This window comes from Periplaneta americana, chromosome 9, assembly GCF_040183065.1.
Source record: "Periplaneta americana isolate PAMFEO1 chromosome 9, P.americana_PAMFEO1_priV1, whole genome shotgun sequence".
Classification (NCBI taxonomy): domain Eukaryota; kingdom Metazoa; phylum Arthropoda; class Insecta; order Blattodea; family Blattidae; genus Periplaneta; species Periplaneta americana.
In genome coordinates, this window is record NC_091125.1 from 170,004,507 (window position 1) to 170,031,593 (window position 27,087).

The 27,087-nt window shown below is 36.4% G+C and overlaps 1 protein-coding gene across 3 annotated transcripts in view; it reads left to right on the forward strand.

Moving 5' to 3' along the window:
• The window catches only part of rhea (Talin_middle and talin-RS domain-containing protein rhea), a 182,890-nt gene that overhangs the window by 134,675 nt on the left and 21,128 nt on the right, over positions 1-27,087 (forward strand). For all 3 annotated transcript variants that reach the window (XM_069836354.1, XM_069836352.1, XM_069836353.1), the window contains exons 22-26: positions 497-667; positions 2,011-2,277; positions 3,705-3,974; positions 6,754-7,107; positions 15,005-15,130. In XM_069836354.1, coding sequence (XP_069692455.1) covers positions 497-667; positions 2,011-2,277; positions 3,705-3,974; positions 6,754-7,107; positions 15,005-15,130 — 1,188 coding nt within the window. The remainder of the gene's footprint in view (positions 1-496; positions 668-2,010; positions 2,278-3,704; positions 3,975-6,753; positions 7,108-15,004; positions 15,131-27,087) is intronic.

Consider the following 27,087-nt stretch of genomic DNA (forward strand, 5'->3'; position numbering starts at 1 on the left):
GCAAGGAGAACGGAGCTTTTCATTGGACCTCACGTGAAAATGTCGTCTGCTAACGAAAATCTGGCAACGGAATCATGGAGACAGTGTAGTCAAACTTCCCAGTTCATTTGTAGTACCACGTGCATTACGAGTCGCATTTCGTACCAGCGTCATTAGCTCGTGCTTTCTTAAAAACAGTAATTTTAATTACTAATATTGTTGATAGTGTTATCGAGAACTATAGACAGTAGTTATTTTAAACATATCGGTGACAAATGCTGAACATGCTTTGAATCTCGCGCCACTATGTGGCAACAGAGCTCAGAAAGAGAGCAACAGAACGTTGCTTCCAGTTTAGTTGGTTCATAACCTGGCTTTTAGTATAGCTGTTCTCAATCTATGCTGGTGATCCTGGTGGTTATTTTCTTCCACATGTTACCGATTTTAACATGGGGATGGCCTATCTATTATATATGTAATCAGGGTTATCTATTACATTTCTCTGTGATTTGCGCAGGTGAACCAAATGGTGTTATACTTCGAACCATTGGTGGCTGGTGCAATTGGTGCAGCTTCTAACATGGTACACTCGAAGCAGCAGATGGTGCTGTTGGACCAGACCAAGACAGTGGCAGAATGTGCATTGCAGCTGGTGTATGCTACCAAGGAAGGTGGAGGCAATCCTAAGGTGAGGTCCTTTTTTGACTACCTGGTTTTGTTCTGTAATGCCTTTTCTCGTAAACTGTTGGATTGGTGTTATTTATATACAGATTGTAGAAGTTAATTGACTGATAAATTTATAGCAGGTGAAATTTCAGAATTTTCACAAATACATAAAAATTACACTTTGTTAATATAGTGAAATCTCAGCATAATGTACATCAGAAATATTTGTTATTTATATTTTATCTTGAAAAGTATGTTGTAATGGAGAAAGGAAGTTTTATCCAAACAAAATTGTTTTGATTTTACAGTAGTCAGTGCAGTGTTATTCCACAACATATCTGAGCCTTCATTTACTGCACCTGTGTTTACAATCCGTGTAAGATTCAGCAAACACAAAAAACCCACTACGCTTATACAAAACTGCAAATAATATTCATATGACTCAATTTTAAAATTATAACACCAAAAAAGTATGTAAGTTAAAAGAAAAAAGTTACTATATACAACAAATATAAATATGGGACACAGTAAAACCAAGATTTGAAGAAGTTATCTTTAATTAGTTTTTTTTTTTCTCTCAGTAATTCATCTGCTACAAATTGTTCAAATACACTCAATAAAGATGACTTGATCATTCTTGCTAAAGGCTGAGACAAAGATCATATGCAAGATGCTACACTTCACTTACAATACTAAGCTTCCAACCAACATGTTCAGAATAAAAACAGATACACAGATTACATAATATCTGCAGCCAACACTAGATGATACACAGATTACATAATATCTGCAGCCAACAGTAGATGATATAAAGATTTAAAAGTTAAAAAAATATTATCAACTTAAAAAATTTTCGTACTTAATAATGAAATTATCACAAGTAATGATGACATAAAAATAAAATATATTTGTATTATGTAATGTAAAGAATTTTAGTGGAGAATTTAAAATACGTACACAAAACCGAAATGTACTATGCTAAACTGAAATCTGCTACATTGTGACAGTACTGTATTAAGACAAGGTGATGAATTTTTCAAAATTGGTTAATAATTTTCTTTCTCTTTTCAAGGATAATATTCAGTAGTAAAGAATAGGCCTTATTTTCCCCAAAATCTCCTATTTTATATAAATAATTCTTCTTTTAAATTATTGAAAATTGAACTTTTCTTTAATGAAATTTGTTATAATATGTAAACAGATATGCATAAATATGACACATAATTATGGTAAAATTAATCATTGAAAATCCACTAATTTTCCTTTACTAAATTTACTTTAGATCGAAAATGTTTCAAACACAGTCTGTAGATTAGAGTAAGGTTTGTCAGACAGTGTACACAATTCAACATTGATGTGTGACAGGCGGTGAGCATTCACCCAGACATCGATGAGTCGGTGGATGCAACACGCGATGCACTGCAGGATATGGGCAAGACCCTGGAGCACCTTGCTACACAAGCAGGCGTGGTGACGGGCATCCTGGACTCCATCACGCGTTCCATGACCCGTGTCACTGACAGCAGCCACCGCCTCTCCACCTACTCTGAGACAGGAGAGCTGAGCTTCGTGGACTACCAGACTCGCATGGTGACTGCTGCCAAGGAGATAGCAAGGATCGCACAAGAGATGGTGAGCTCCCAGTTATTACAATACAGGATGCAATCAATATATTTCCGGACTGCACTTATATTTATTGTACCGTTAAACTTACATGCGCAGGTCACTGAAGATCATGGCTTGCATGCCTGTTGAGTCAGTCTATCAAACAACATGAGATTGTCTTTAACAACTGAGCTTCTGTACGTTATTTTGTGTAAGGACCTATGTTAAGGACCTATTTAGATTTTTCCTGAAATTTCTCCACATACCCCTTAAGGCTAGTCTTCTTCTCTGCCATTCAAGTGATGCATTTATTCCAGGCATTTCCTGGTTCTCGATAACTTCTCCGTTTCTTGTGTCCTCTGTATTGCCTACATTCAGGGTAATTGGGAAACTTATCAACTGCCACTTGTATTTTTATGTGGGCTGTATGTATATGTATATGGAAGCATGAATTTAAGTCTGCATTTAGGCAAGTTCCCAGGAGTTAGGGATGAGTAGAATGGGACTCCCTGTCAGTCACCAGATATCACAGACCATCCCTGTATATGATCAGGGTGCCTCAGATGGCCTTGAATTGACACCACAACCATCTCTTTGATGTTAGCACATCCTGCTGCATCGTGTTTCACTTTTCCAGTATTGTTCTGTAGTGTTACAATTTATATCTGATTTTTTCCCCAAAATTTCGTCACTTTTGTTTTATTTTTAGCAATTTCCGTATTGTATCACATACCTATTTTATTTACCATATTTGCTGGCGTATAAAATGCATTCCCTTTTTTGTATACATTTTTAAGAGAAAAACTTTATCACTGAATATTATAATGAATTTACAATATTCAAATATAAGGTAATACATAGGTCTACTCCCATCAAATACCTAATGTAACTAGGGAAGAATACTTTGTAATCTTCTTCGTCAAAACACAGAAATTCATCTTCAGAGCTAAATGAAGAGTCACTTTGAAACCTCTTCTAAATCAGAGTCCTGTGTGCCACCCAGTGTATTACTAATGCGTTACTTACTTACAAATGGCTTTTAAGGAACTCGGAGGTCCATTGAGGCCCTCACATAAACCCACCATCGGTCCCTATCCTGAGCAAGATTAATCCAGTCCCTAGCATCATGTCCCATCTCCCTCAAATTCATTTTAATGTTATCCTCCCATCTACGTCTCGGGTTCCTCAAAGGTGTATTACTAATGCCACACCTTTTAAATTATTTAACCACTGTCTCAATTTTCACAGCATCCCATGAAGCTTTGACACATTCACAAACTCACTATCGACATATAAGACACACCCTGTTTTCAGACCCATTTTCAAAGAAGAAAGATTACGTTTTATATAAAATATGGCAGTTAATAAAAGTTCGTACTAATTTTATGATTTGTTTAAAGTTAATTTTCATTATGAATGTGACCTTTGTGTAATGTGAAATGATACTTCTGCAGGTGGCCAAATCTGCCACAGATGTGGGTCGTCTGGGTGCCCTGGGTGCAGACTTGTCCCGTCAGTATGGTCAGTTGGCATCAGATGCTACGGGAGCAGCTGCAGCCACTTCAAACGCAGATGTCTCTACACGTATACGCTCAGGTGTCCAGGAGCTGGGGCGTGCTTGCTTGGAGCTTGTGAAGGCTGGTGGTACCTGCCAGATGGCACCACAGGGTGACACATTTGCTCAGAGGGACGTGGCTGACAGCGCTCGCCATGTTTCAGAGAAGGTGCGTAATTACACTGTTACAGAGCTATATTCATTTCAATAAAAATGATGCAGGAGCAGGCATTTATTGTACAGAATTTGCACAGAATTTACCATTAGATGGAAACTCAAATCACTCTGATGGAGAACTAATAACAGTCAAGTCTGCACTATAAAACATTTTATACAGACCATAATCTACAACAGAAAATTGTAATCCTTTCGGATTCCAAATTTGCAGTAGAAAGCATAGTAAACTTCAACAGCATGACAGTAAACAGTATCAAAGAAATAAAAAAATCTAACCAAAACAGTAAGGGCAAGAAATAAGCAACTTGTTACACTAGATACGCGCCCATGCAGGAATCATAGGAAATTAATGTGCAGATAAACTAACAAAAAGATGTACCACAGTCAGTGGTGTATTTCTAAACAAAAAAAAAGTGCCCTGGCTCTGTGATTTCGGTAGTACTGTTAGTAGTTGTCATCGTCGTCGTCCTCACCACCACCATCACCTGCGGAAATACTTACGGAATGTCAGACGAGAATATATGGATTCGAATCTATAGTCCCGTTGCTCTAATTTCCGGCAGCCAATCGCGTTGCAGGTCGGCTACATTTAAATGTGTGCATCTTGTGATTCGCCAATGAAGACGATATTCATTTCTTAAGGCTCGATAAATACTTAATATAATCCCCCACCATTTTGGCTCTTTCGTTGGTGTTTGCAGAAAGCACACAAGACATTATTTGCCGCTCAATTATTTGCTGAATTACAGTGCGTTTGATTTATTATCATAGGAGCTACGACATGATAATGTTTAACGGTGTGGCAAATAGATTCCTCGTCTGGTAGCTCGGCAACGAAAGAACAAAAATGGCGAACGATACTACCTACCTAGACTTTATAGAGCCTTCACTTTCTAAGACGTAAGCAAAGAGGAGGAGTCACGCTGGGAATAACAGCATCGCGACTATAGATATAGAGGTTGTTAGGTCTGTGTAGTAGACAGACGTCATTATGAAATTGTTTAACTCAAAATATAAAGTTTATATTGCTTTCACGTGTTAAATACTAGGTTACAGTACCTTGTTGAGGATAGCTCAAAAGCTGAAACTAGTCAACAAGTTACTGTAACCTAGTATTTAACACGTGAAAGCAATATAAACTTTATATTCTGAGTGATATAGTGTTAAAAGTTGTGTAAGCAAGATGTAAAATTGTTTAAATGCCAATAAAATATGACTTTTTATAAATGCAAAATTTGACGGTAACATGAAAATCATAAAAGTGCCCTGGCACCCCCTGGCCTCGAAAAATAGTACCCTGGCACAAGCAGTATGCTCCTGGTCACAGTGAGGACTACAATAACAAATTTCCAATATAAAGCAACACTTTATAAAAATACATCATTGATGAAACTCAAACTACAAACATTTCAAGAACATAAGATATATTCAAATGTCAAGGTTACAGCAGTAGCCACTTTAGGATGGAGTAAATAAATTTTAAGCAATAAACTAATTTTGCTTATAAATAGCAGCAAAATACAGATATCGACTTCTTGATTTTTTCCGAGTTAAATAATCCAGTCACCAACAGATTTGTGCAAATATCTCGATTTTTTTTCAAATTGTCAGTTGGTCTATTGTTGCATAAATCCATCCAATTGTTCTTCCTCTGATGTGAGATGTACTGCCTGATAAAATAGATGAATATGTCAGCCAGAACCTCAATCAGAGGCAAAGGTCTGCTTTATGAGACATTTTTCGATTTTGTTTTGTATTTAGGCAAAATTATTTAAGTACTTCTTACATCACAAGATGGAAAATTCATTTTAAAATACTTTTTGAAACATAATTTCAGAATTAATTAAGAGTAGAGACTTTAATAATGTTGTTGTTGTTGTTTTCTAATGCCAGGCGTTTGACAATAAAGTCATTTGACCTCTTGCACTCCAATATTTTTCAAAGATAACTTAGCTGATTCTGTACCATTAAAGTAGTCCCTGCCCGGAGATCTGATTGGGGGACTATTTTACCTCCGGATAATTTTACCTTAATGGTACTCATTTTATATCAGAGTGAAAAATGGCAAGTTGTAGCCGATTTAAGTAAACACCATATTTTAACATTTTGGTGGCTACTTCATTCACACACAACCCCCAGAATGTCTGGAGGACCACACCTGCTGTTGGTCGACGGGTCCATTGGACCTAGCTGGGAGATCTTGTTGATCACCAGCTTTCCCTCCTTAAGCCACTGGAGGACGATTTTAGTGCCATAGCAGGTCAGCACTAGGAACAGAAAAGTAGAAAGAGGAGGAAGGAAAGTGAAATGAACCCCTAGGCCTCGAATGCTCTAATACTGTCGGGTCGAAGAAAGTAAGAGTTCAGTCAGAGGACTGGATAGGAAAGGGTAAAGAGAGAATTAGGTATTGAATAGAGGAAAATTATAGCAAATTCGGTCATCAACTCGTCAAGCTGACCAGTGCTAATTGATGAGTAGCCCCTCCCTTTAGTTCAGCTTGTAAAATTATGCTTACTAACAGCTGCACCACGGGAAGGTAGGGATGGGACATTGGGTATTTGTCCAGGTTGGTTCCTTAAAGCCTTCAATGGGAAGGATTAATGGCTCTCCATCCCTGTATCCAACATACCCTTTTGCAGCCACTTTAATAATGTTTGCAGTGCAATTCAGTTGTACACCCCTCGAAGTCTGCTGCTACTAAAACTAGTATGTTCTGAAGAATGTTGATAGGTTTTCAGCCCAGTGTAATGGCTTCCCTTTGTTGCATGCAGGTTTCACAGGTGCTGGCAGCTCTGCAGGCAGGTTCCCGTGGCACACAAGCTTGCATCAACGCAGCCAGCACAGTGTCTGGCATTATTGGGGACCTGGACACCACCATCATGTTCGCCACAGCGGGCACACTGCATGCAGAGAATGAGGATGAGTCCTTTGCCGACCACAGGGAGAACATCCTCAAGACGGCCAAGGCATTGGTGGAGGACACCAAAACACTAGTCGCAGGAGCTGCATCCTCACAGGAGCAACTCGCCGTGGCAGCCCAGAATGCCGTGTCCACCATTGTGCAGCTGGCTGAGGTCGTTAAGTATGGAGCCGCGTCTCTAGGTTCCAACAATCCAGAAGCTCAGGTGAGGACTTGCAGCCGAACATTTTGCTGACTGGAATGTTTATGTTATTTGATGACTTGCACATATTCATTTCATACCATACAAGGTGATGTAACCGCACAGAAATCTCCATTACTCTTAAGATAGTGTGCTAATGCTAATTCATTAATTGGAGGTTTGAGATTAAAATTTAAATCATTCACTCTTACCAGATTCTTCTTCTTGCATGACACTACAGCCCATGGTGGGCCTTCACCATTTCTGTTGCTGTCCTCCATTTATCTTGTTCTCTGACAGCTCGTTCCATCTCTGAATTCCAAATCTTTGCAGATCCTGCTGAACACAATCCTATCATCTATTCTTTGGCTTGCCCCTTGATCTGATTTCTTCTGGATATGTAGAGAATTTTTGTTGTTGTTGTTTTCTAATGCCAGGCATTTGACAATAAAGTCATTTGACCTCTTGCACTCCAATATTTTTCAAAGATATTATCATGGCCAGCCACTGAAGCACAGATTTTAAGGTGTTCTGAATCCATTTCTTGGTTTGAGTTGCACAATGGGCAGTTAGGGGACTGATATATTCCAATTCTATGCAGGTGTTTGACCAAACAATCATGGCCTGTTGCCAATCTAAATGCAGCTACAGACGATTTTCGTGGTAAATCGGGAATTAACTGTGGATTTTGATGCAGAGAGTTCCATTTTTTTCCCTTGAGATTGTGTTATCAAATTTTGTTCGTTGAAATCTAAGTATGTAGACTTAATAAATCTTTTCACAGAGTAATACGTAGATTTAGTAACAGGTCTGTAAGTAGCAGTGCTGCCCTTCTTTGCTAAAGCATCCACATTCTCGTTTCCCAGGATTCCACAATGGGATGGTATCCATTGGAATACAATTCTTTTATTGAGTGATATTAATTGAGAGAGCATTTTAGTTATTTCTGCTGTTTGAGATGAAGGTGTGTGTTTAGAGACTATTGATAGAATAGCTGTTTTGGAGTCTGACAATATAACTATCATTCTTTTTATATGTCTCAACCATCTTAGTCTAGAGAATCTAATAATGTTACTAAATCAAAATCAAGTATTATTAAGATTAAGAACTTACACTAGACTCCCCCATAGTACAAGTGACTGCTTAACACAATACTGAACAAATGAAAAACTGAGCAACACAGTTCCAAATGTGTAGAAGATATTTTTCCATTTTCCTCCGGAAATTGAACGCATTTCTGCTGGGCTTATAGCTAGAAATACTGAAAGAGGCAGATCCCAGGCGATGCCACAACGAGATTGAAACACTTGCACATGTCTTGGGATCCTGTCCTTTTGACGACACTTCACAACCACAGACATCACACCATCCGATCGAAACTTGCTAAAGTGCTGCAGAGTAGTGGATACACCACATATGAAGAAGTCCACGGATTAGCTGAAAACAGCAGTGTACGTCGAATCAATGTTTACTTACTTACTTACTTACAGCTTTTAAGAAACCCATAGGTTCATTATCATCCTCACATAAGCTTGCCATCGATCCCTATCCTGAGCAAGTTTAATCCATTCTCTATCATCATATCCCACCTCCCTTAAATCCTTATTAATATTATCCTCCCATCTATGTCTCGGCCTCCCCAAAGGTCTTTTTCCTCCGGCCTCCCAATTAAACACACTATATGCATTTCTGGATTCGCCCATACGTGCTACATGCCCTGCCCATCTCAAACGTCTGGATTTAATGTTCCTAATTATGTCAGGTGAAGAATACAATGCGTGCAGTTCTACATTATGTAACTTTCTCCATTCTCCTGTAACTTCAACCCTCTTAGTCCCAAATATTTCCTAAGAACCTTATTCTCAGATACCCTTGATCTCTGTTCCTCTCTCAAAGTGACAATCCAACTTTCACAACCATACAGAACAACCAGTAATATAACTGTATCAAATATGAATGAGGTCTCGCCCACCTCATTATATTTTGCTCGACTAGTATGACTAGTCAGTTTGTTTTTATACCATTAAGTACGAGAATCGGGTCCCGGCATAGCTCAGTTGGTTAGAGAGCACTCAGCGCGCACAGCTGAGAGGTCCTGGGTTCGATTCCCGGTGCCGGTACGAATTTTTCTCGTACTTAATGGTATAAAAAAAAAAGTAATATAATTGTTTTATAAATTCTAACTTTCAGATTTTTTCACAGCAGACTAATGACAAAAGCTTTTCAACTGAATAATAACAGTAATTTCCCATATTTATTCTGCGTTTAATTTCTTCCTGAGTGTCATTTATACTGTTGCTCCAAGATATTTTAATTTTTCCACCTCTTCAAAGGATAAATTTCCGATTGTTATATTTCCATTTCGTACTATGTTGTAATCACGAGACGTAATTACATACTTTGTTTTTTCCTAATCATTAACCTCACCTTCCTCTTACTCTATACTTGTGTTAACATTTGTTTCCATAGCAACTCGTGACCCACCTTGTGTTTCTATTTCACTATCTTGAGAGCTGTCATGTTTCTTCTTTCATAATACAAAGCATAGGTCTGTTCATGTGCAAAGTTCACGATCTCCAGACTTCTATTAACATCATTCATTTCTCATTCATGTATCCCAAGGAATTTCCACCTTTTATTGTCAATGGCCTCTCATTCCAGAAAAAAAATTATCTGATAGTGTTATCTCCCTGCTTGAAGACTTAACAAATTAAATTATCTTTATATAGAAATCCATCATTCAGTTCTCTGAACTTGACACATCCAGTTAGTATGACATCTGTGACCTGGAAATTATTGTTTCTGTAAATAATAATATTATTTAAAGTGTTGTGGTGAAAGTTGGGTGCTTTGGTACATAACAAATACTATGTATTATTTAAGATTTTAATTATGTAAATTGCAATGTGAGATATTTTGTTTTTTGCATCGTACTTTAGATGCAGAAACATGGAACGTTTTGGAACTATTTATCAGCTCCATCATCAGCAGAGATAAAGAAAGAGAAACCTATGTGTTGGATCCATTGCCAAGAAGTATTTTGCATTCTTGATAACAAATTCAACACATATCCTCCCTACTGATTGAGCTAAGACATATACTCTGTTCATTCTTAAAATAGATTCGAATGTAAACAAATAAATTGTATCCATGCACCAGAACCAGACCTGTACACACCACACCAGTTAGTTTGTTTTCCACTTGTGCGTGGATTTAGACTGTGCACTACTTCTCCGTGAGTAGAATGTCTTGTGGTGATTGGCATGTGGTTAATGTTTACATTAGGACCCAAACTAAGAGTGGACAAACTATAGTTCCAAGATGCTGGATGTTTCAGTATATTTAGGACCTTTACACGCACAGATATAAACACTGGCTTGTCTCCACAGACTGTGTTTGTACTGAGAACCAGAGGTAGTCATTGTGTGTTGTATATAAATTGCCGACAAAGAAATTGGTCTGTGTTCGTCCTGTGCGAAGTCTGGCAATGCTTGCAATTAATGCAAAGAATGCAAGTGCAAGTTAAGGTGACGCAGATAGACAGCACAGTCTTCTTCCTAGTGACGATGTATTGTCTACTTGAAATAAAACAATGAATGATTCTTTTCAGGATTCATGCGTGAATTTATGAGTGAATTCATAGAACTGTATAGAACATTGCCAGCTGTTTGGAAAGTTAAGACCAAAGAATATAGTAACGGGAATAAGAATAAAGGCCCATTCACAATGAAAATTAAACATAACCATAACATAAACACAGAAGTTTGCGCCCAGGCTACCAAATGAAATCATTCACAATGATTCACATAAGCATTGACATAAACATTACTGTAAGACGTTAACATGAAAGTTTGCAAACTCCAAACTTTCATGCTTATGCTTACGTGATTTGCAAACAGAACACAATCGTGGAGCGCTGAAGTATACGACAGAATATGAGGAAATGGCGTCGTTGTAGTGTTTCCATGGTTACCAAGTATGTTTGCAGTTATGTTTATGTTCCCATCATGAATGATGGTATGACTTCTTGATTTTACCGTAACGTTTATATTCTTAAGTTAACGCCTACGTTATGTTTAATTTTCATTGTGAATGAGCCTTAACACGACCTGTGACAAATTAATTTCCAAATTCAAATAAGTTGTACCTAATGCAGATTGTGGCATTGCATTAAAGAAAATTAATAACATCCAGAGTGCATACGAAGGAATTTTATGAAAGTTCATCAATGATGGAGGTGATATCACAGCAGAAAATTTCGTGTCTTCATATTATGTTCTGCCAAAAACCTCATTGTTACTGTTAGCCTACCATAAGGACTTACTGATTTCCATTACAATATCGTATCAGTTTGACATACCGGTACTGCATTCTAAGAATGTTTCTTCGTCTATACTTATATAATTGTTGTTGGTCCAATGCATAGACATTTGACAATGTCATCGTCTTGTATAGTGCTGTGAATCTTTTGATGTATTCCATGTTTATCTCTACATTTGCAACGCACAATACACAGGCGGATCTATGGGAAATTCCTATCCTGTGCAGGTGGCTTGCCAAACAATCATGACCTGTCATCAACCTGAACATCGCAACAATAGATTTACCTGGGTTATGCTGGGTTGCAAGAAAGCATTTATAGGTTCGTTAAACACTATTGGTGCTATAATTGTTCATTTAGCGTCAGTAAGCGTTGCAAGAACGACCTTTAAAGCTATTGGTTCGTTAAAGCACTCTGTAAACTATAGGTCGAAAATCGGAGCTATAAACTGTTAACGAATTGTTAGCCACCATATTGTACGTATATTTCTTGTTTTTGTATCTGACAGTATTAAGTAATTTCGTGGATATGTTATCATCAGAAGTAAATAAGTGAAATGTAATATATATATATATATATATATATATATATATATATATATATATATATATATATCACATTGAACTCGAGATTCATGTGTGTATAGGAAAAGTTTTGTGAATAAAACAATTTTATTATTATTATAGAATCGTTTGACGTAGAGGTTATGTTTGATATGGTACAACATCTATCAAGACCAAGAATACTAGAGACAGATCGAATCCTCTAGAAGAATACGATAATATTGATTTTAAGGTTAGATTTAGATGATCGAAAGACACATTCATGGCTCTCTTGCATGAAATAGGGCATTATATTGGAAAACAAATCGCACGCAGTAAATTGCCTTGCGCTATTACGCAATAGGGGCGTTTCAGAATGTGATAGTGGATCATATTCATGTTTATAAATCTACAGTTTGTAGAATAATAATATGTGTGACTGCACTGCAAGAATGAGATAACAATACATTACTATGCTTCAAGGAAATTCTGTACAAACAGTAAAACAGGATTTCTTCTCAATTTGCAATTTTTCCAACGTGATTGGTGCATAGACTGTAGCCATATGAAAATTCAAAGCCCTAGTGGACACTTGAATGAGATGTACCGAAACAGGAAGGGTTACTTCTCTATCAATCTGTACCAAGAATCGTTGCATGTTGGCCTGGGTCAGTATTTGATGCCTGTTTGAAAACAATGACTATCCAAAAACACAATATTACCATAGCGACATGCACGAATAATAAGCGAATTATTTGCGCCGGCTACGAAGGCTCTGTCGTTTTGAATCTTTTCCGTTTAAAGATGGAATAGCTAACAGATCGTTAAAAATCACATTTGCAACGACCTATACTTTAAAGACTGGAATAGTTTAAAGGACCGTTACTTAACGAGAGAATAGCAATTTATGGAACAAGTTTCTTGCAACCCAGCATTAGTCAGTAAAATTTACCATGATTTATCTTTCGCTCCATCCGAATTTTGTTGTTCTCGGATAGATCTGAATTTACTTTTGATTGGTTTTACAGAATAAAATGGAAGTCCATTATTAGATGGTTGTAAAATTTCAGTCCTAAAAGTCTGCCGTTTCATTTTCCTTTATATCATGATGGGACAGAATCCGCTGTAAACTAATTCTCTCTCTCTGTAGTTTAGGTAATTTGGTAGTTAGGTAATAGATCAATCATTTTCTTACAATCCTGAATTTTAGTCCCTTTTGTGGACTGTTGTGAAATTATAATTTGTATAGCTGTCCTTGAATGTGATATTATGACAGAATTTTGGAATATATTTAAACTGTATAAGAGATTTTCTAAAGATATATAAATATCAGTAACATTTTGATGAGCTGATTTGAACCATTTTCTTGAAGGACGCCATGTTTTTAAGAGTTGGCGGTTGTACTGTCCTTTCTCAACCCCCTATACAAAAGGAGGACTACACCTGTCTTTGGTCAGCGGGTCCTTCGGACCTAGCCAGGAGGGCTTACTTGAGTCCACCGACCGTTCTCACCTCTGCCTCCTGTGGGACGCATCTCTATGCCATGACAGGCTAGCATAGATAATTACCTGTTGGTCCACGGGAGATATTTCAATTCTCTCCTACCACTCATTTCTGAGAGGCATTCCCCGATCCACCACTTGGGGACGCGCCCTCTAGGGGTTACAGGTTCCCCCGAGGGAAAGAATCATTCAAAGATCCAAAACTAATTCCTGATCTACCTCGAAAATCTGCCGTGACCATGTTTAGATTGATTACTGGTCATTAGATACACACACACACACACACACACAGACATAAATATCAGTAACTTTTTCAAAATTTGTTGTAATTCTTAGGTAGTTAAGCCAGTCATCTTTTTCAAATTTGAGCTCGTTTAACCCTCGGCACTTACTTGAGGTCTTTTCTGACCCCACATCATATTTTATTGTTAATATCTACATCCATATACTCCAAAACGTTTCAGTAACCTAGATATGCTATCCTTGGTTATTTTAGTTTCCTTTACAATTAAGATTATTATTTCATAGTTATATATTGATTATTTTTGTCATGTTTATTGCTTGGGTTCGTGGATGGCCCCAGCTATAGAAGATGTCTTTGTTTTCTAGTTAGAATTATTTTGCAGTGATAGTGTTTTGTTGTAAGCAAAGTGAACATGTGCTTTGGAAAGTGAACAAATGAAACAAATACAGCATAAACTGCCATATAGTCTATGGGTAAAATGTTGTAGGTTCAAGAGTAATTATTTATATTTGTAAAATTAGCTTATTGTTCTTTCTACTGCAGCAGGTGATGAGACTAAATTAAATAATTAATTGTCCAAATATAATAATTAACACTTGATGAAATAAAAATTTCCTTTTTGTGTTTTATTTCAAGGAAAGTGAATGTGTTGTCTGATAATTGAAAAAATACAAATACATTTACGGAATAAATAGTCTGCCATTAAACTAATTAAATTAATTAATTCAGTTCACTGTTTAAACATAGTGAATTATTCTAGTTCCAATAAAAACTTACAATTTGCTTTTACTGTATATAAAAATGCATTGAATATAAAATATCTTAATTAGTAATATTCTTGGAGTCAAAAAAGACCCCAGATAAGTAGCATGAAATTCTAGAGCAGCTAAATTGCGAGGGTTAAAAGATTTACATGAGGAAATGTTTTAGAAGTCGGTCTTTGGTCCATCTTATCCATTTTGATTTTTTTCTGTTGTTATTAACTTCCGAAATATTGTATTAGCATGAGGCAGAGGAACCATCTTGTAAGCAAATTATTTCCTTTAGTCATGACAGTTTTTTTTTAACCCTCTCCACTTTCGGACATTTAATTCAAGATTGTGCAAAAACTTGATTGAGGATGGAACGTTTGTGTGAAAACTTGATTGAGGATGGAACGTGTGAAGCAAAATGAACCATACAGATCAAATGTGCAGACTGTCACTGCATACATGGTCTGCAGACAAACATGAGCGTGTGAAGGGCACTTTGACACAATGAAAAAACCAAAAACTGCTGCACCAAAAATAAAATTTATGTTTTCTCTTCTCAGGTAATGCTGATCAACGCAGTGAAAGATGTGGCATCTGCTCTCGGAGACTTGATCCAGGCAACAAAGGCTGCATCTGGTAAGAGTATCAATGATCCGTCCATGAACCACCTGAAGGACTCTGCAAAGGTATGCATGTTCTGCACTGTACATGCATGGTAATGGCATGCTGAGCGGCACTAACATGATTTCAACTAACAAGACAGGATTCTGTGTGGATGTGGAGGTCATACATACTTGTCCAACATTTGTCGGGATGTGCAGTCTTCTGTTCTTCTGAGGAGCAGTCTTACTTTCTTTAGATACCAGCCAATTGTCAGACATCATACAATGTGAACTTGGTTATTTCGTCTACATATTTACTACATTCACGAAGATAGGAGGATAATATTAAAATGGATTTGAAGGAGGTGGGATATGATGCTAGAGACTGAATTTATCTTGCTCAGGATAGGGATCAATGGCGGACTTATGTGAGGGTGGCAATGAACCTACAGGTTCTCTCAAAGCCATTTACTACATGCATCAAACTCGAGTGTTCTGTTTAAAAATTGTTACACATTTTGACAACGACCTATTTATGCAGGATGCGTTTTATATCTCCCCCTTTTTCTTTTAATGATACTGTATTTACTCATGTATAAGCACCACTTTTTTTTTTTGCCAAATTTTGGCATAAAAATACGAGTGGGATACTGAAGAAGAGGTCGGTCCACTTCAACAATCAATCAATCAATCTTCTTAATGTATCCAGCTGTTTGCTGACAACATGAAGTCCACTTTAGTCTATTCAGTTTTTGTTTTTCACGAGAAATGAGGGGTATTTTGATCGGTGTTCATTATAGATGCCTGTTGCTAGTAGCCAGAGGTGGGGTGTAGTCAATATATACTGCAGGGCTGTGTCTTCTGCAACTGGTACTGATGATTTTAATTTACTTTTTTTGTGGTTTATGGATGGACAGTACAGAAGAATGTGTTCCAGATCTTCATCATGATTATTACACCACAGACAAGTAGGATTATCAGAAATGTGAAATCGGTGTAGGTACAATTGAGTGACAATGTGACCTGTTCTGGCTCTTGTTAAAAATGTTTGAACATGTCTGAGCAAGTTTTTGTACATTTCCAGGTCATTTGGTTTCTTTTGTACAAACTGTAAAATTTTTCCTTTGTCAGAAGAGAGCCAATTTTTGACCCATAGGTTTGTAAAATGAGACTTTACTGAAGCAAAAGCATTGGATAGAGATATCACTTGAAGAGGTCTTGGTTGCAAATATGTTGCCATATATTCTAGTTAACATGGAGACTACTACTTTCGATTATTCATTCATTCGTAGTGTTCTGCCCAAAGGCAGGTCTTTCACTGCAAACCCAGCATTCTCCAATTTTTACTATTTTCTGCCCTTTAGTCTCTACTTACGATCCGTATATCTTAATGTCGTCTAACATCTGATATCTTCTTCTGCCCTGGATTTTTCTTCTATTCACCACTCCTTCCATTGCGTTCTTCAGTAGGCAGTTTCTTCTCAGCCAGTGACCGAGCCAATTCCTTGTTCTCTTCCTGATCAGTTTCAGCATCATTCTTTCTTCACCCACTCTTTCTAGCATAGCTTCAAAGGCTAATTAGGATTTCCCAGTCTCTGATCTGGTCAAAAACCCGAATATAACTGATATTTAACACTTGCAGTAAATTTCGGTAAAGTTCGGAGGGCCTGATTAGTCGAATCCATTTTCCTCACCTCCCCGCTGGGATCTTTTAAGATACAAAAGGTATAGTGGTGTGTGAAAAGCAATGGGAAGCTACCGCATTTATCTTTCTCAAGAGAAATTGTACCTAAACATGGCATCATGAGTCTTTCCATGATAAACGATTCCGCTTAATTGACTCATATTTTATCTCCACTTCTACATTACCAGTATATTATGCCATAAAACTTGGGAATATCGTATTTTAGATCAATATCCCCCTGAAGAAGACCTTCACTGCTTTAGGAATCAGATGAACTTTGAAATCTTACAACAGATGATGTTTATAGCACCCTTTTCTTAGAGGTAAAGCAAGCAAGTATCTCGATATTGACACCAACTGTACAATTACGTGATGAAGATAAGAAGAGCATGTATGCAAGGATCATCAAAGTATGCGTGTACAATCACTGTATTGATCACTATATGAAATGAAAATTTTTAAACACCTAGTTCAAGAGTATGGTATCTTTATTTATCTATTTATGTTTTTCTGAAAATGACCTTTAAAATTGGGGTGGGGTTTATACAAAAGTAAATACGGTATATCTTCACTCTGTTTTTATTGTTTTTTCGTCTTCATACTATGGATATTATATTGAACTTAATATTGTCACTTTTTAGAAATAGAAACAAGAACTCGAGAATTACGGAGCCCTTTACTGGGAGTTGAACTCCACATGTAGTAGCAGTGTTAGAAAGGGAACAGTTGATATACGTATTTGCTGTTCGATTGAATCTTTTAAATTTTCTATTTACGACGAAATTCATGATATGTTGAGAAGAGGGAGATTTAAATTTGTACAGGGATTTAACTCCATTTCTGAAATTGCTGTTGCTGATTATGTAGTCAATGTCACATTTAGCTACCTCGTTGTTCTCAATTGTTGGTGGTAGAGTGTAGTATACACCTTTGTCTTCCCATGCAGTTTTCCAGGTCAGATCATCATTTTTCATACTGTACAAATTCTTGTCAAGTAATTCTCCTGTGAAGGTGTTTGACTATGTTGGATGAGGCAGCACCTTGCATGTTGTAGATACTGAAGTGTGAGATGAAAGGGTAGGAAGTAGCCTTCATATTGGATCGATGTCACATGCATGTACCATGGAATGTTTGAAAGTCTGTTTCCTCTCTACAGGGTAACAAATGAAGCACACTCCCATGCACCAATACACAAGCTTCACAACTTTTAATTTTTCAAAACAAGCTTAGCCTCATATGTTGCTTCTGTGTCATATAATATAATTTGCAATTCTTACAGTTAACTCTTTCAAACCACAATGATGCACTGTAACATAATTTTATGAAATGTATTTCTGTCCATCAGCATTGAAATTAGTTTTAAAACAGTCCTGAAGCTGCATCTACACAGTTCAGTTTTCAGTGCGCGTATGCGTGCAGTGTGGGAAGAATATTGGAAGAATAAAGTTTAAAACGCACATTCAATTGAGATGCATGGAGATTTTGTGTCTACGTGGTGCGCAGTTTTGAACATCATCTTCACTACATAAATAAAAATTAATATTAAATATCAATATTGCATTAATTGCTTGAATGCATAAAGTTGAAAGAAAAATTGAATCGTGTAGATGCACCTTAAGAGAGTTGAGATAATCATGTGGTCAGCATTTTAAATTTTTGTTAGTTTTAGTATTATGAAGATTCTTATTTAACAACTCGTCTGTTTTCTGGAGTTAATAAGATAATCTGTACGTATTCACGCAGCAATTCAGGTGCATATGCATTACAGTGCCATTTATGTACTGCTTTTGTTTGATGTAACATAACCTTGGATATGACGATTATATTTTAAATATGAATTATTTTCCACAATGTTATAAAATTTCGAAGTCAATTATCGCGCAATAAGTAGTAGTAATCTAATGCCAAATGCTTGGATATATTCCATTTGCTTTCTTGCTTCCCAATAAAGTCCGGTCAGCATTCTTGTAGGCGACGTCTTGACAGCTAAACAACTTATTCATTGTAGAATTGTCTTCATGACACAGGATATAATTTGGAGAGTTGAAGATTCCAATTTTATAAAGGTGTGCAGTCAAGTAGTTGTTATCTGTTATCAATCTAAATGTTGCTGCAGCATCAAGTCTAGGGTGTTTGGGAATTAAATATTTATTTTGCAATGTAACTGCCCACTATTTGTTATTACTTTGAATTTTGAAGTGCTTCAACAGTTCTATTTGGAAGTTTCTTTTAATTATAATTTTTGCAGAATTATAGGGTAAAGTTTGACTTGGTTTCTGTAAAATTCTGGTGCCTGTTTTTGCTAAAAAAAAAATCAGCAGTATCATTACCGTGGATTGAAGATGGGTGATTTTATTTTATTTGAACAATAATCTGAGAATCTTTTTTTTATTTTTTGTTTTTTTTCTATTTACCACGTAATAGTGATGTTACAAACTATGACCTCAGTTGAGGTATTTTAATTTCCCAACATTTTGTCGTGTACTCACTGTTGTTCTTCTCTAAAGTAATGGCAAGAAGAGGGGAAACAGGGTGCAAAGGGGTCGAAGCTGAGTGCAGCCATGAGACGTTATGATATCGTCGTTTATAGTTGGGGATGCACGACGTCACGCTTGAAAGGGATTTTTACCATTGTCATTAAATTATTTATTATTTTTTAGGTGTTAGGATTTATTTATTTCTGTTATTGGTTTAGGTGTATTAATTTAAGTAAATGATTAGGGAATGTAATGTGTTTACTTCGCCCTCATTTGTCGTGAGTAACGCCATGTAACATCACTTTGGACGCGAACAGAGAACAGTGGCAGATCCAGGATTCCCTAAAGTAAGGGCTTCTTTTCCTACTATTCACCAGTCCAGTCTGTTGCTGGGATGCGTTCACTAGTTACTATTCAAGGGGTGTATGCTCACTAAAAACGAATGCATTGGTGACGTACGTATATAAGGCAGAAATAAAACTGTTGCATTTAATTTCATCAAAGTAAAATAACTCCATAAACTTAAATATAACTAACTACTGAAGCTTTCCTAGTGACGTGATAATTCGAAACTTTCTCGGGCTTCTAGCCAGGTAAGAAGTTGACACGCTGAACCAAAGGTCCTGAGTTCGATACCCGGCCCCGGAACAATTTTTCCCTTGAAATTATTCAAATTAACTTCACAGGGAGCTATACCTGAAAGCCAGATTTACATAATATTGTTCGTTAACAGAAAACTACAATTCAAGTCACACAGAGTTTGTGTGCACTCAGTGGTGGGTCTTTAAAACAGCTTGTCAGCCCTGGCTAGAAGCCTGAGAAAGTTCTGAATCATTGAATATAACTGTTGTCATATTAGTTGAAGGGGGATGAGCTAAAGCCCCACTTAGCTCCTCCCTGGATCCGTCTTTGATAGAGAATAATTCGTGGTTTGTCCTCTTAATTGGCGCAGTAGATTTTTCCTTTGTCACTGTCAATAATTTTTTTAATGTGGGAAAGATGCAGTGGCTAGAAGGTTGGTAGGTCACAGGCCCCAATGCTCTGCATGGTCAAGGGGAACAGTTGCCCACAAGACCTACTAAAGGCTGGTCCACAATAAACCGATGTATGTATTCACAATTAATGAGAAGCTCGCTGGAACCCGGGAATGGCAACATGAGAGTTGGTCAAGTTTTAACTTTAATGTTCACATTTCAGATCACAGCCTACTTGATTCATTCTGTTACCGTCAAAGAGCAATTTGGTCGTCATATATTTTGTAGCAAGGAGGCCGTGACATAATTTCTTCATCCATTGCTTGTAACTATCCCTGAAATTCAGTAGAATTGCTTTGCATTTGTGCTATGTATTGGTCAATTATACATAAATAACATCAGAATACATAATATCGACCTTGCAGATCGTTATTGACATGCATAGATGTTTTCGTTCTTGGTTTATTGTGAATCAAAAATCTTCACGTTCAAGTCATCTGCTTCCCATTCTCGTTCTGGTTCTCATTCCTAGTTTATTGCGGACCAGCCTTTAGTGTAGAAGAGGAGAAATCAGTAGTTGTTAAGAAAAATAACTAAATTGCATCGTGAGTGGCAAAGAATAAGACCATAATTTAATATCTGTATACTAGGTATCTATTTCATCTTTTAACATCAGGCTTACATGTCAAGTGTTCCACTGTAACGAAAGAGGAAAACATTTCTATTCCAATTTGTTTTTTATTTTATATTGTTTTAATAAGACGTACTTAAAAATATCTTACAAGTTTATATATATTACATGCATTGCAAGTTTTGTTATGCATAGACAGCAAATGGCATGATTTCTATGCAAATCATACTAGATTCATCCCATTCAATAAAAACCTGTTGGTTAAATATGTTGTTTTCTAATGCCAGGCATTTGACAATAAAGTCATTTGACCTCTTGCATTCCAATATTTTTCAAAGATATTATCATGGCCAGCCACTGAAGCACAGATTTATAAATTAAAATCTGTACCATTAAAGTAGTCCCCGCCCGGAGATCCGATTGGGGGACTATTTTACCTCCGAATAATTTTACCTTAATGGTACTCATTTCATATTGGAGTGAAAATGGCAAGTTGTAGCCGATTTAAGTGAACACCATATTTTAACGTTTTGGTGGCTACTTCATTCACACACAACCCCCAGAATGTCTGGAGGACCACACCTGCTGTTGGTCGACGGGTCCATTGGACCTAGCTGGGAGATCTTGTTGATCACCAGCTTTCCCTCCTTAAGCCACTGCAGGACGATTTTAGTGCCATAGCAGGTCAGCACTAGGAACAGAAAAGTAGGAAGAGGAGGAAGGAAAGGGAAATGAACCCCTAGGCCTCGAATGCTCTAATGCCGTCAGGGTCGAAGAAAGTAAGAGTTCAGTCAGAGGACTGGATAGGAAAGGGTAAAGAGGGAATTAGGTATTGAATAGAGGAAAATTATACCAAATTCAGTCATTAACTCATCAAGCTGACCAGTGCTAATTGATGAGTAGCCCCTCCCTTTAGTTCAGCTCGTAAAATTATGCTTACTAACAGCTGCACCACGGGAAGGTAGGGATGGGACATTGGGTATTTGTCCAGGTTGGTTCCTTAAAGCCTTCAATGGGAAGGATTAATGGCTCTCCCCCCTGTATTCGACAGGTACCCTTCTGCAGCCATTAAATATAAAACACGTTTTGTGTAAAGTTATTAATATTTTTAACTGATATTTAACCGACTTGAAATACACATACAAATACATAACAAGACAGGCTGAACAGAACAAGTTCTGTCTTTGATACATGATGTTATTCTCGAGAAAGATGTGTTAGCTTCTGTAGGATATGAAGTAATATAAGAGATATAGAATTATTTACATTACAAAATTTTTTATCAGGCCTACATTAAGTTTTCTAGAAGACCAAAAAAAATAAACAGTTTTCATTTTGTGTTCTCGTCTGTTTTTAACTGGCTTTGCTTATTATGCAGAGACTGCTATAAAGTTGTCATATTCATATCAATATTAGAATAAGTGGAATTTTGATCGCATTAGATTATATAAAAGTCACAGTGTTGAGATTTTTATTGAATTAGAATCAAGTGAGTTGCGTTTGATTATGCTTCCTTTGTACCAAACAGTAAAGCACAAGAATGTGTTGTTTTGTATCTTTCCTGCCTTTACCAGTGCAAATAGTTGAAAGTCAGTGTTAATAATACTTTTTTTCATTAGTGTTAAAAGTATTTTATGCTCGACCATGCCGAAATGTAGTAATTATACACCTGGTAGCAGCCCTTTAATGGACCTCATTAAAGTACACCTACTCATTAAAGTTCAGGTGTTCCACCAATCAGAAAATACCATTGTAGCAATATGAAAGCGCAAGTATCGATTATTCTCGAATATGCAATTGAAAGACAACAATAAATCAATAAATCACCTTTATTTGAAATAAAGTAAGTTCTGTTACTATAATAATTAGCGTTAATTGTAAATAATATTGAAATAAATTCAATTTGTCATCTCGTTTTTCAATGCCAAGGTCAATGTCCACATCTGTTTCTCGGAAAAAATCAATACTTTAACATCTGCGCACATCTCATAATTTACGAGGTATTGCACAAGCTCAGTTCCGCTCCTCAGTCAATAAGAATAACATGAATACTTATGAATAATTTCAAGTTATAAATATGGTCGAGCATAAAAAGTCGTATGAAACTTGACTATAATGGTAATTAAGACGCTCGAATGAAAATTATTAAACTCGCGCTCGTTTTATAAACATACTCGCGTCTTAATTACTACCATTATAGGCTCGTTGCATAATGTACTATTTCGCACGTAATATGGTGTTTTTAAGACACTCAAAAGCATTAAAAGATCACTTTTAGGAACAGCTACTTAAAAAAATATTAGTAGTTTATAACGAGACCCACTAGAGATAATGTCCCTTCTTAATACTTGCTAGCAAAGTGATTTCTTTGTTTTTATTACTCACCACTGTATTCCCCTTAATAATGTGGCCATGCCATCTATTTGTCCAGTAGTAAGTACTTTGTTGAATTTGTTACTGAAGGTAGAAATAATTACACACACGCACACAAAATAATATATTCATCTTAGGAAAAGTTTCTCAGACGATTTTAACCTACCTGTTTCATTTGCTAGTTTTTATACATGATAAAAAAATTACAAATAAAATCATTAAATATCGTCATACTTAACACTAGAAAGGTGCTAAGTGCCAAATTAAAAAAAAAAAACTGTGATATTTCAGTAAAATGGTGCAGCGTGCCAAGAAGCATTACATATCAAGAGGGCTAGGTCCACAGAAGATGGTAAATTGTTATTAAGACCATGGTGCTAAGTTACCAAGCTCTCTCATAAGAAAGGTGCAATGTGCCATTGGTTTTGATTTCCTTCTGTTGCTTAGTTATGGTGTTAATAGTGAAGTTCAGGTAAAAGGCAATAGTGATTGTATTTCATGGTGTTTTCTACAAATAGAAAGGTCAGTGGAAGTAAGACTTATATACAACATAATACATAGGTAATGTAGGGCTATGAATCACATAGAAACATAATGTATTACCTCGAGATGATACAGCTGGTTTGTTTTAAAAATTAGCACGTTTCCCTTTATTGTAAGTGACATGAAAATACAAATTAAAATGCAGTGAAGTGACGCCTTAGTTGAAAATAGCTTTATTTTCTAAAATTTATGACCAAGATTATTCAACAACATTTCTGATGAGTGTCTTTACTGTCATACCACTACAGTGTCGTCGACATGGAATATATGATAATCATTATAAAAGTCTCATAAAAAGGAAACACGTGAAAGATATGATCAGCAACGTATGAAGTTTGTTCCTCACTGAGTTCTATGTCAGATGAAAAGAACAGATTTAAAGAGCATGATTCCATATTAGGTCAAGGAAGAAATTAAGGAATACTATTTGCAGATATGTGGATAACAAATAGAATGCAGCACCTACAAAATGTTTATGGGACTTAGCACCTTTCATAAATTGTGAAGTTTGTTTTTATCTCAGTGTGTTAATTTTAGTAGTATCATTAAACCATTGATAAAGATTGCTCAAAAGTTGTCATATGTGCCTCTAATTTATTTATGAAAATTAAAATCTCAAAATTGTGTAAGAGAGAAAGTTTTTTATTAATAAAATCTGTTTATAAATTTGGCACTTTGCACTTTTCTACTGTTAAGTATCTATTTAATAATTCTTGAAGTTAAGCGACATTGCGTGTTTTTTAATTTAAAATAAAGATCTATTAATTTGTATTATAATTATTATATTTCAAGTGCATCATCCTAGATATATTGACTCATATATACTGAATATGAACAAAACCTGACTATTAATTTAGGAGAAATTATTTTACTTCTACAGAATGTCTATTACCACTTTTTTGGAACCATGGATGCTGAAAATTTATACTTCTGCGAAAATTTCGAAATCGATTTTGTTTGCAACTTTGCAGTACTCTCTTTCTCTTTTATACTATGTATAATGTGAAAGTAAAAACGTTGTAATAGATGTGTCATAGCATAAAATTAATATATTTAAGGGAGGCATTGAAAAATATTTTGCACAGGACACATGTCATATACTTGTAGATCAAAACAAGTGCACATTTTTCGAAATCATGTTTCTCAGATACTTTTCTAATACAGGACGGTAATGCATTTGAGTTAACTTTATACATGGTATTTCCGTAGTAATGTTACAAACTTTCAGATATGATGGAAAAGTTCAAAAGCATCAGTTTAAGATAAGGAGCTCTGGTTCAGAAATGCCTCAGTCAATAGTTATAAACCAAAACTGTTTTGAGATGCCTTTTAAAGTGGAATAAGAAAACATAAAGAGCTTTATTTTTAGATCTAATAATAACATGATCTTCAAGCTACGAGGACTGCAATTGTAACAGTGCTCCAAACTGGCATCCCTCAACTTTAATGCTAACATTGCAATAAACTCTGTTGAATCCAGTCTAATATCACTGGAATCATTTTAACGATGTCACAGGCAGCTAGGATTCTTGCCAGGAGATTCTCTTCGTTCTCTACATGTGTATCGTAGAAAAGACTTGACATGATGGGGTCAGATCAGGTGAATGAGCCAGCCAAGAAACTGGACCTCCTCTTCCTATCCACTTTTCAGGGAATGCCTGATAAAGTATTCACGAGCACCATTTGTAAAATGAACTGGGGCACCATCATGTTGAACCCACATGCAGTGATGAACACAAAGTGAGACGTGTTCCAATAACTTGGGGAGTATGCTTCTCAAAAACACAGTGTACACTGCTGCGGTTAAGCAAGGTGAAAGAATATATGGGCCTATTACGTAATCATTTACTATGCATGCTCACATGTTCACTGTAAATCTTAACTTGATGGCTTCATATCAGTCCATACATGACTATTCCAACTACTCTATTAAGCATCCTATCTCTAGTGAAACAGGTTTCACATACGAAGGAAATTAAAGGTCGATCACAACCTCTTGTGATGTGTGCATACATATTGGCAGGGTTGCTCACCCTTCTACTACTGTTACAATCATCTCCTGCAACCTCCAGACAACATGTTTTGGGCTTATACCTAGGACTAGGTTTCTTAGGTAAATATATATTTTATTTGCACTGCAATAGAAACTTGTAACTGATTTTTAAGTTTCGGACAGAGTTACTTAAGTATATATTTTTAATTTTATTTCACATAAAAATGAAAATACAGTAAAACCCCGATAAGACGCTGTTCAAGGGACCGGGTGTAAACCGCGTATTAACCGGGACCGCGTATTAGGCGGGTATACTAATTTTGACTTATATACAGTATCTATTAACATTTTTCTTTATTGAAATACATGATTCATGAAAGGTAATATAATATTACTCCATTATGTAATTACTGTACTGTACGTCAAAGACATTTACAATATGTACTATACTTAATTCTTTCAGAGAAAAAGTCATTTATACAGTAGTTGTTTGCCGTGTGTGTGTTCTCCAAGTTCTCATTTTACCACACTTCAGTTTCCTGCTCTTACATCCTCCTTACATCGCAACTGCAGTGATTCAGTCGCGATTTTTTATTATCGTCCTTAATCTCGATGATGGGATTCCTAATGCATCAGAGAGTACTGTCCTCATCGTACTTTCGTAAGATTTCCAATTTTTCCGACACAAAAAGTGCTTTTCGTGTAACACTCATTGTAATTCACAGACACTTCAATACACTAAGGACAACAAACTGCCCAGCAAAAATTTCCAGAATTTTATTATAGCCGAGTGAGGAATGCTGTTTGAGAGAGAGGGTTAGCAAGAGGGTGAGGTATTGTAACTGTATGTAGGCTTTAAGCGCGCAGATAAAGAGTCAAATAAGAGAGTGCAACAAGAGGGTGGGGGTATACTAAGGTATGAAGTATGAAGGTTTAAATGCGCAAGTAAAGGGTCGAATACCAATACTTTTCATGAACTAATGGCACCAGTTAGTTCAGTACATTGCTGAAAATTACATCGAAAATATTCCACAAAAACAGCGTATTATGCGGGACTTGAGCGCAACAAACGGGGTATTTTATAAAGGCGTTATATATGAAATGTGCAGGGACTGGACAAAAAAAAGCGTATTACACGGGATAGCGTAATAAGCGGGCGCGTCTTATCGAGGTTTACTGTATTCAGTTTTCATTAAATAATTTTCTGTAAAAGTTCCCATTCCAGATTAATGATCAACAAGTTATCATTTACAGCAATATGTTGCAGAATTTAAGCCATGTGAGAAAGCAATAAGGGTGAACAGTGATCTCAGGTTACACAACACCCAGCTAGCAACAAACCCTTGCTACAGTTTCAGGCATGACG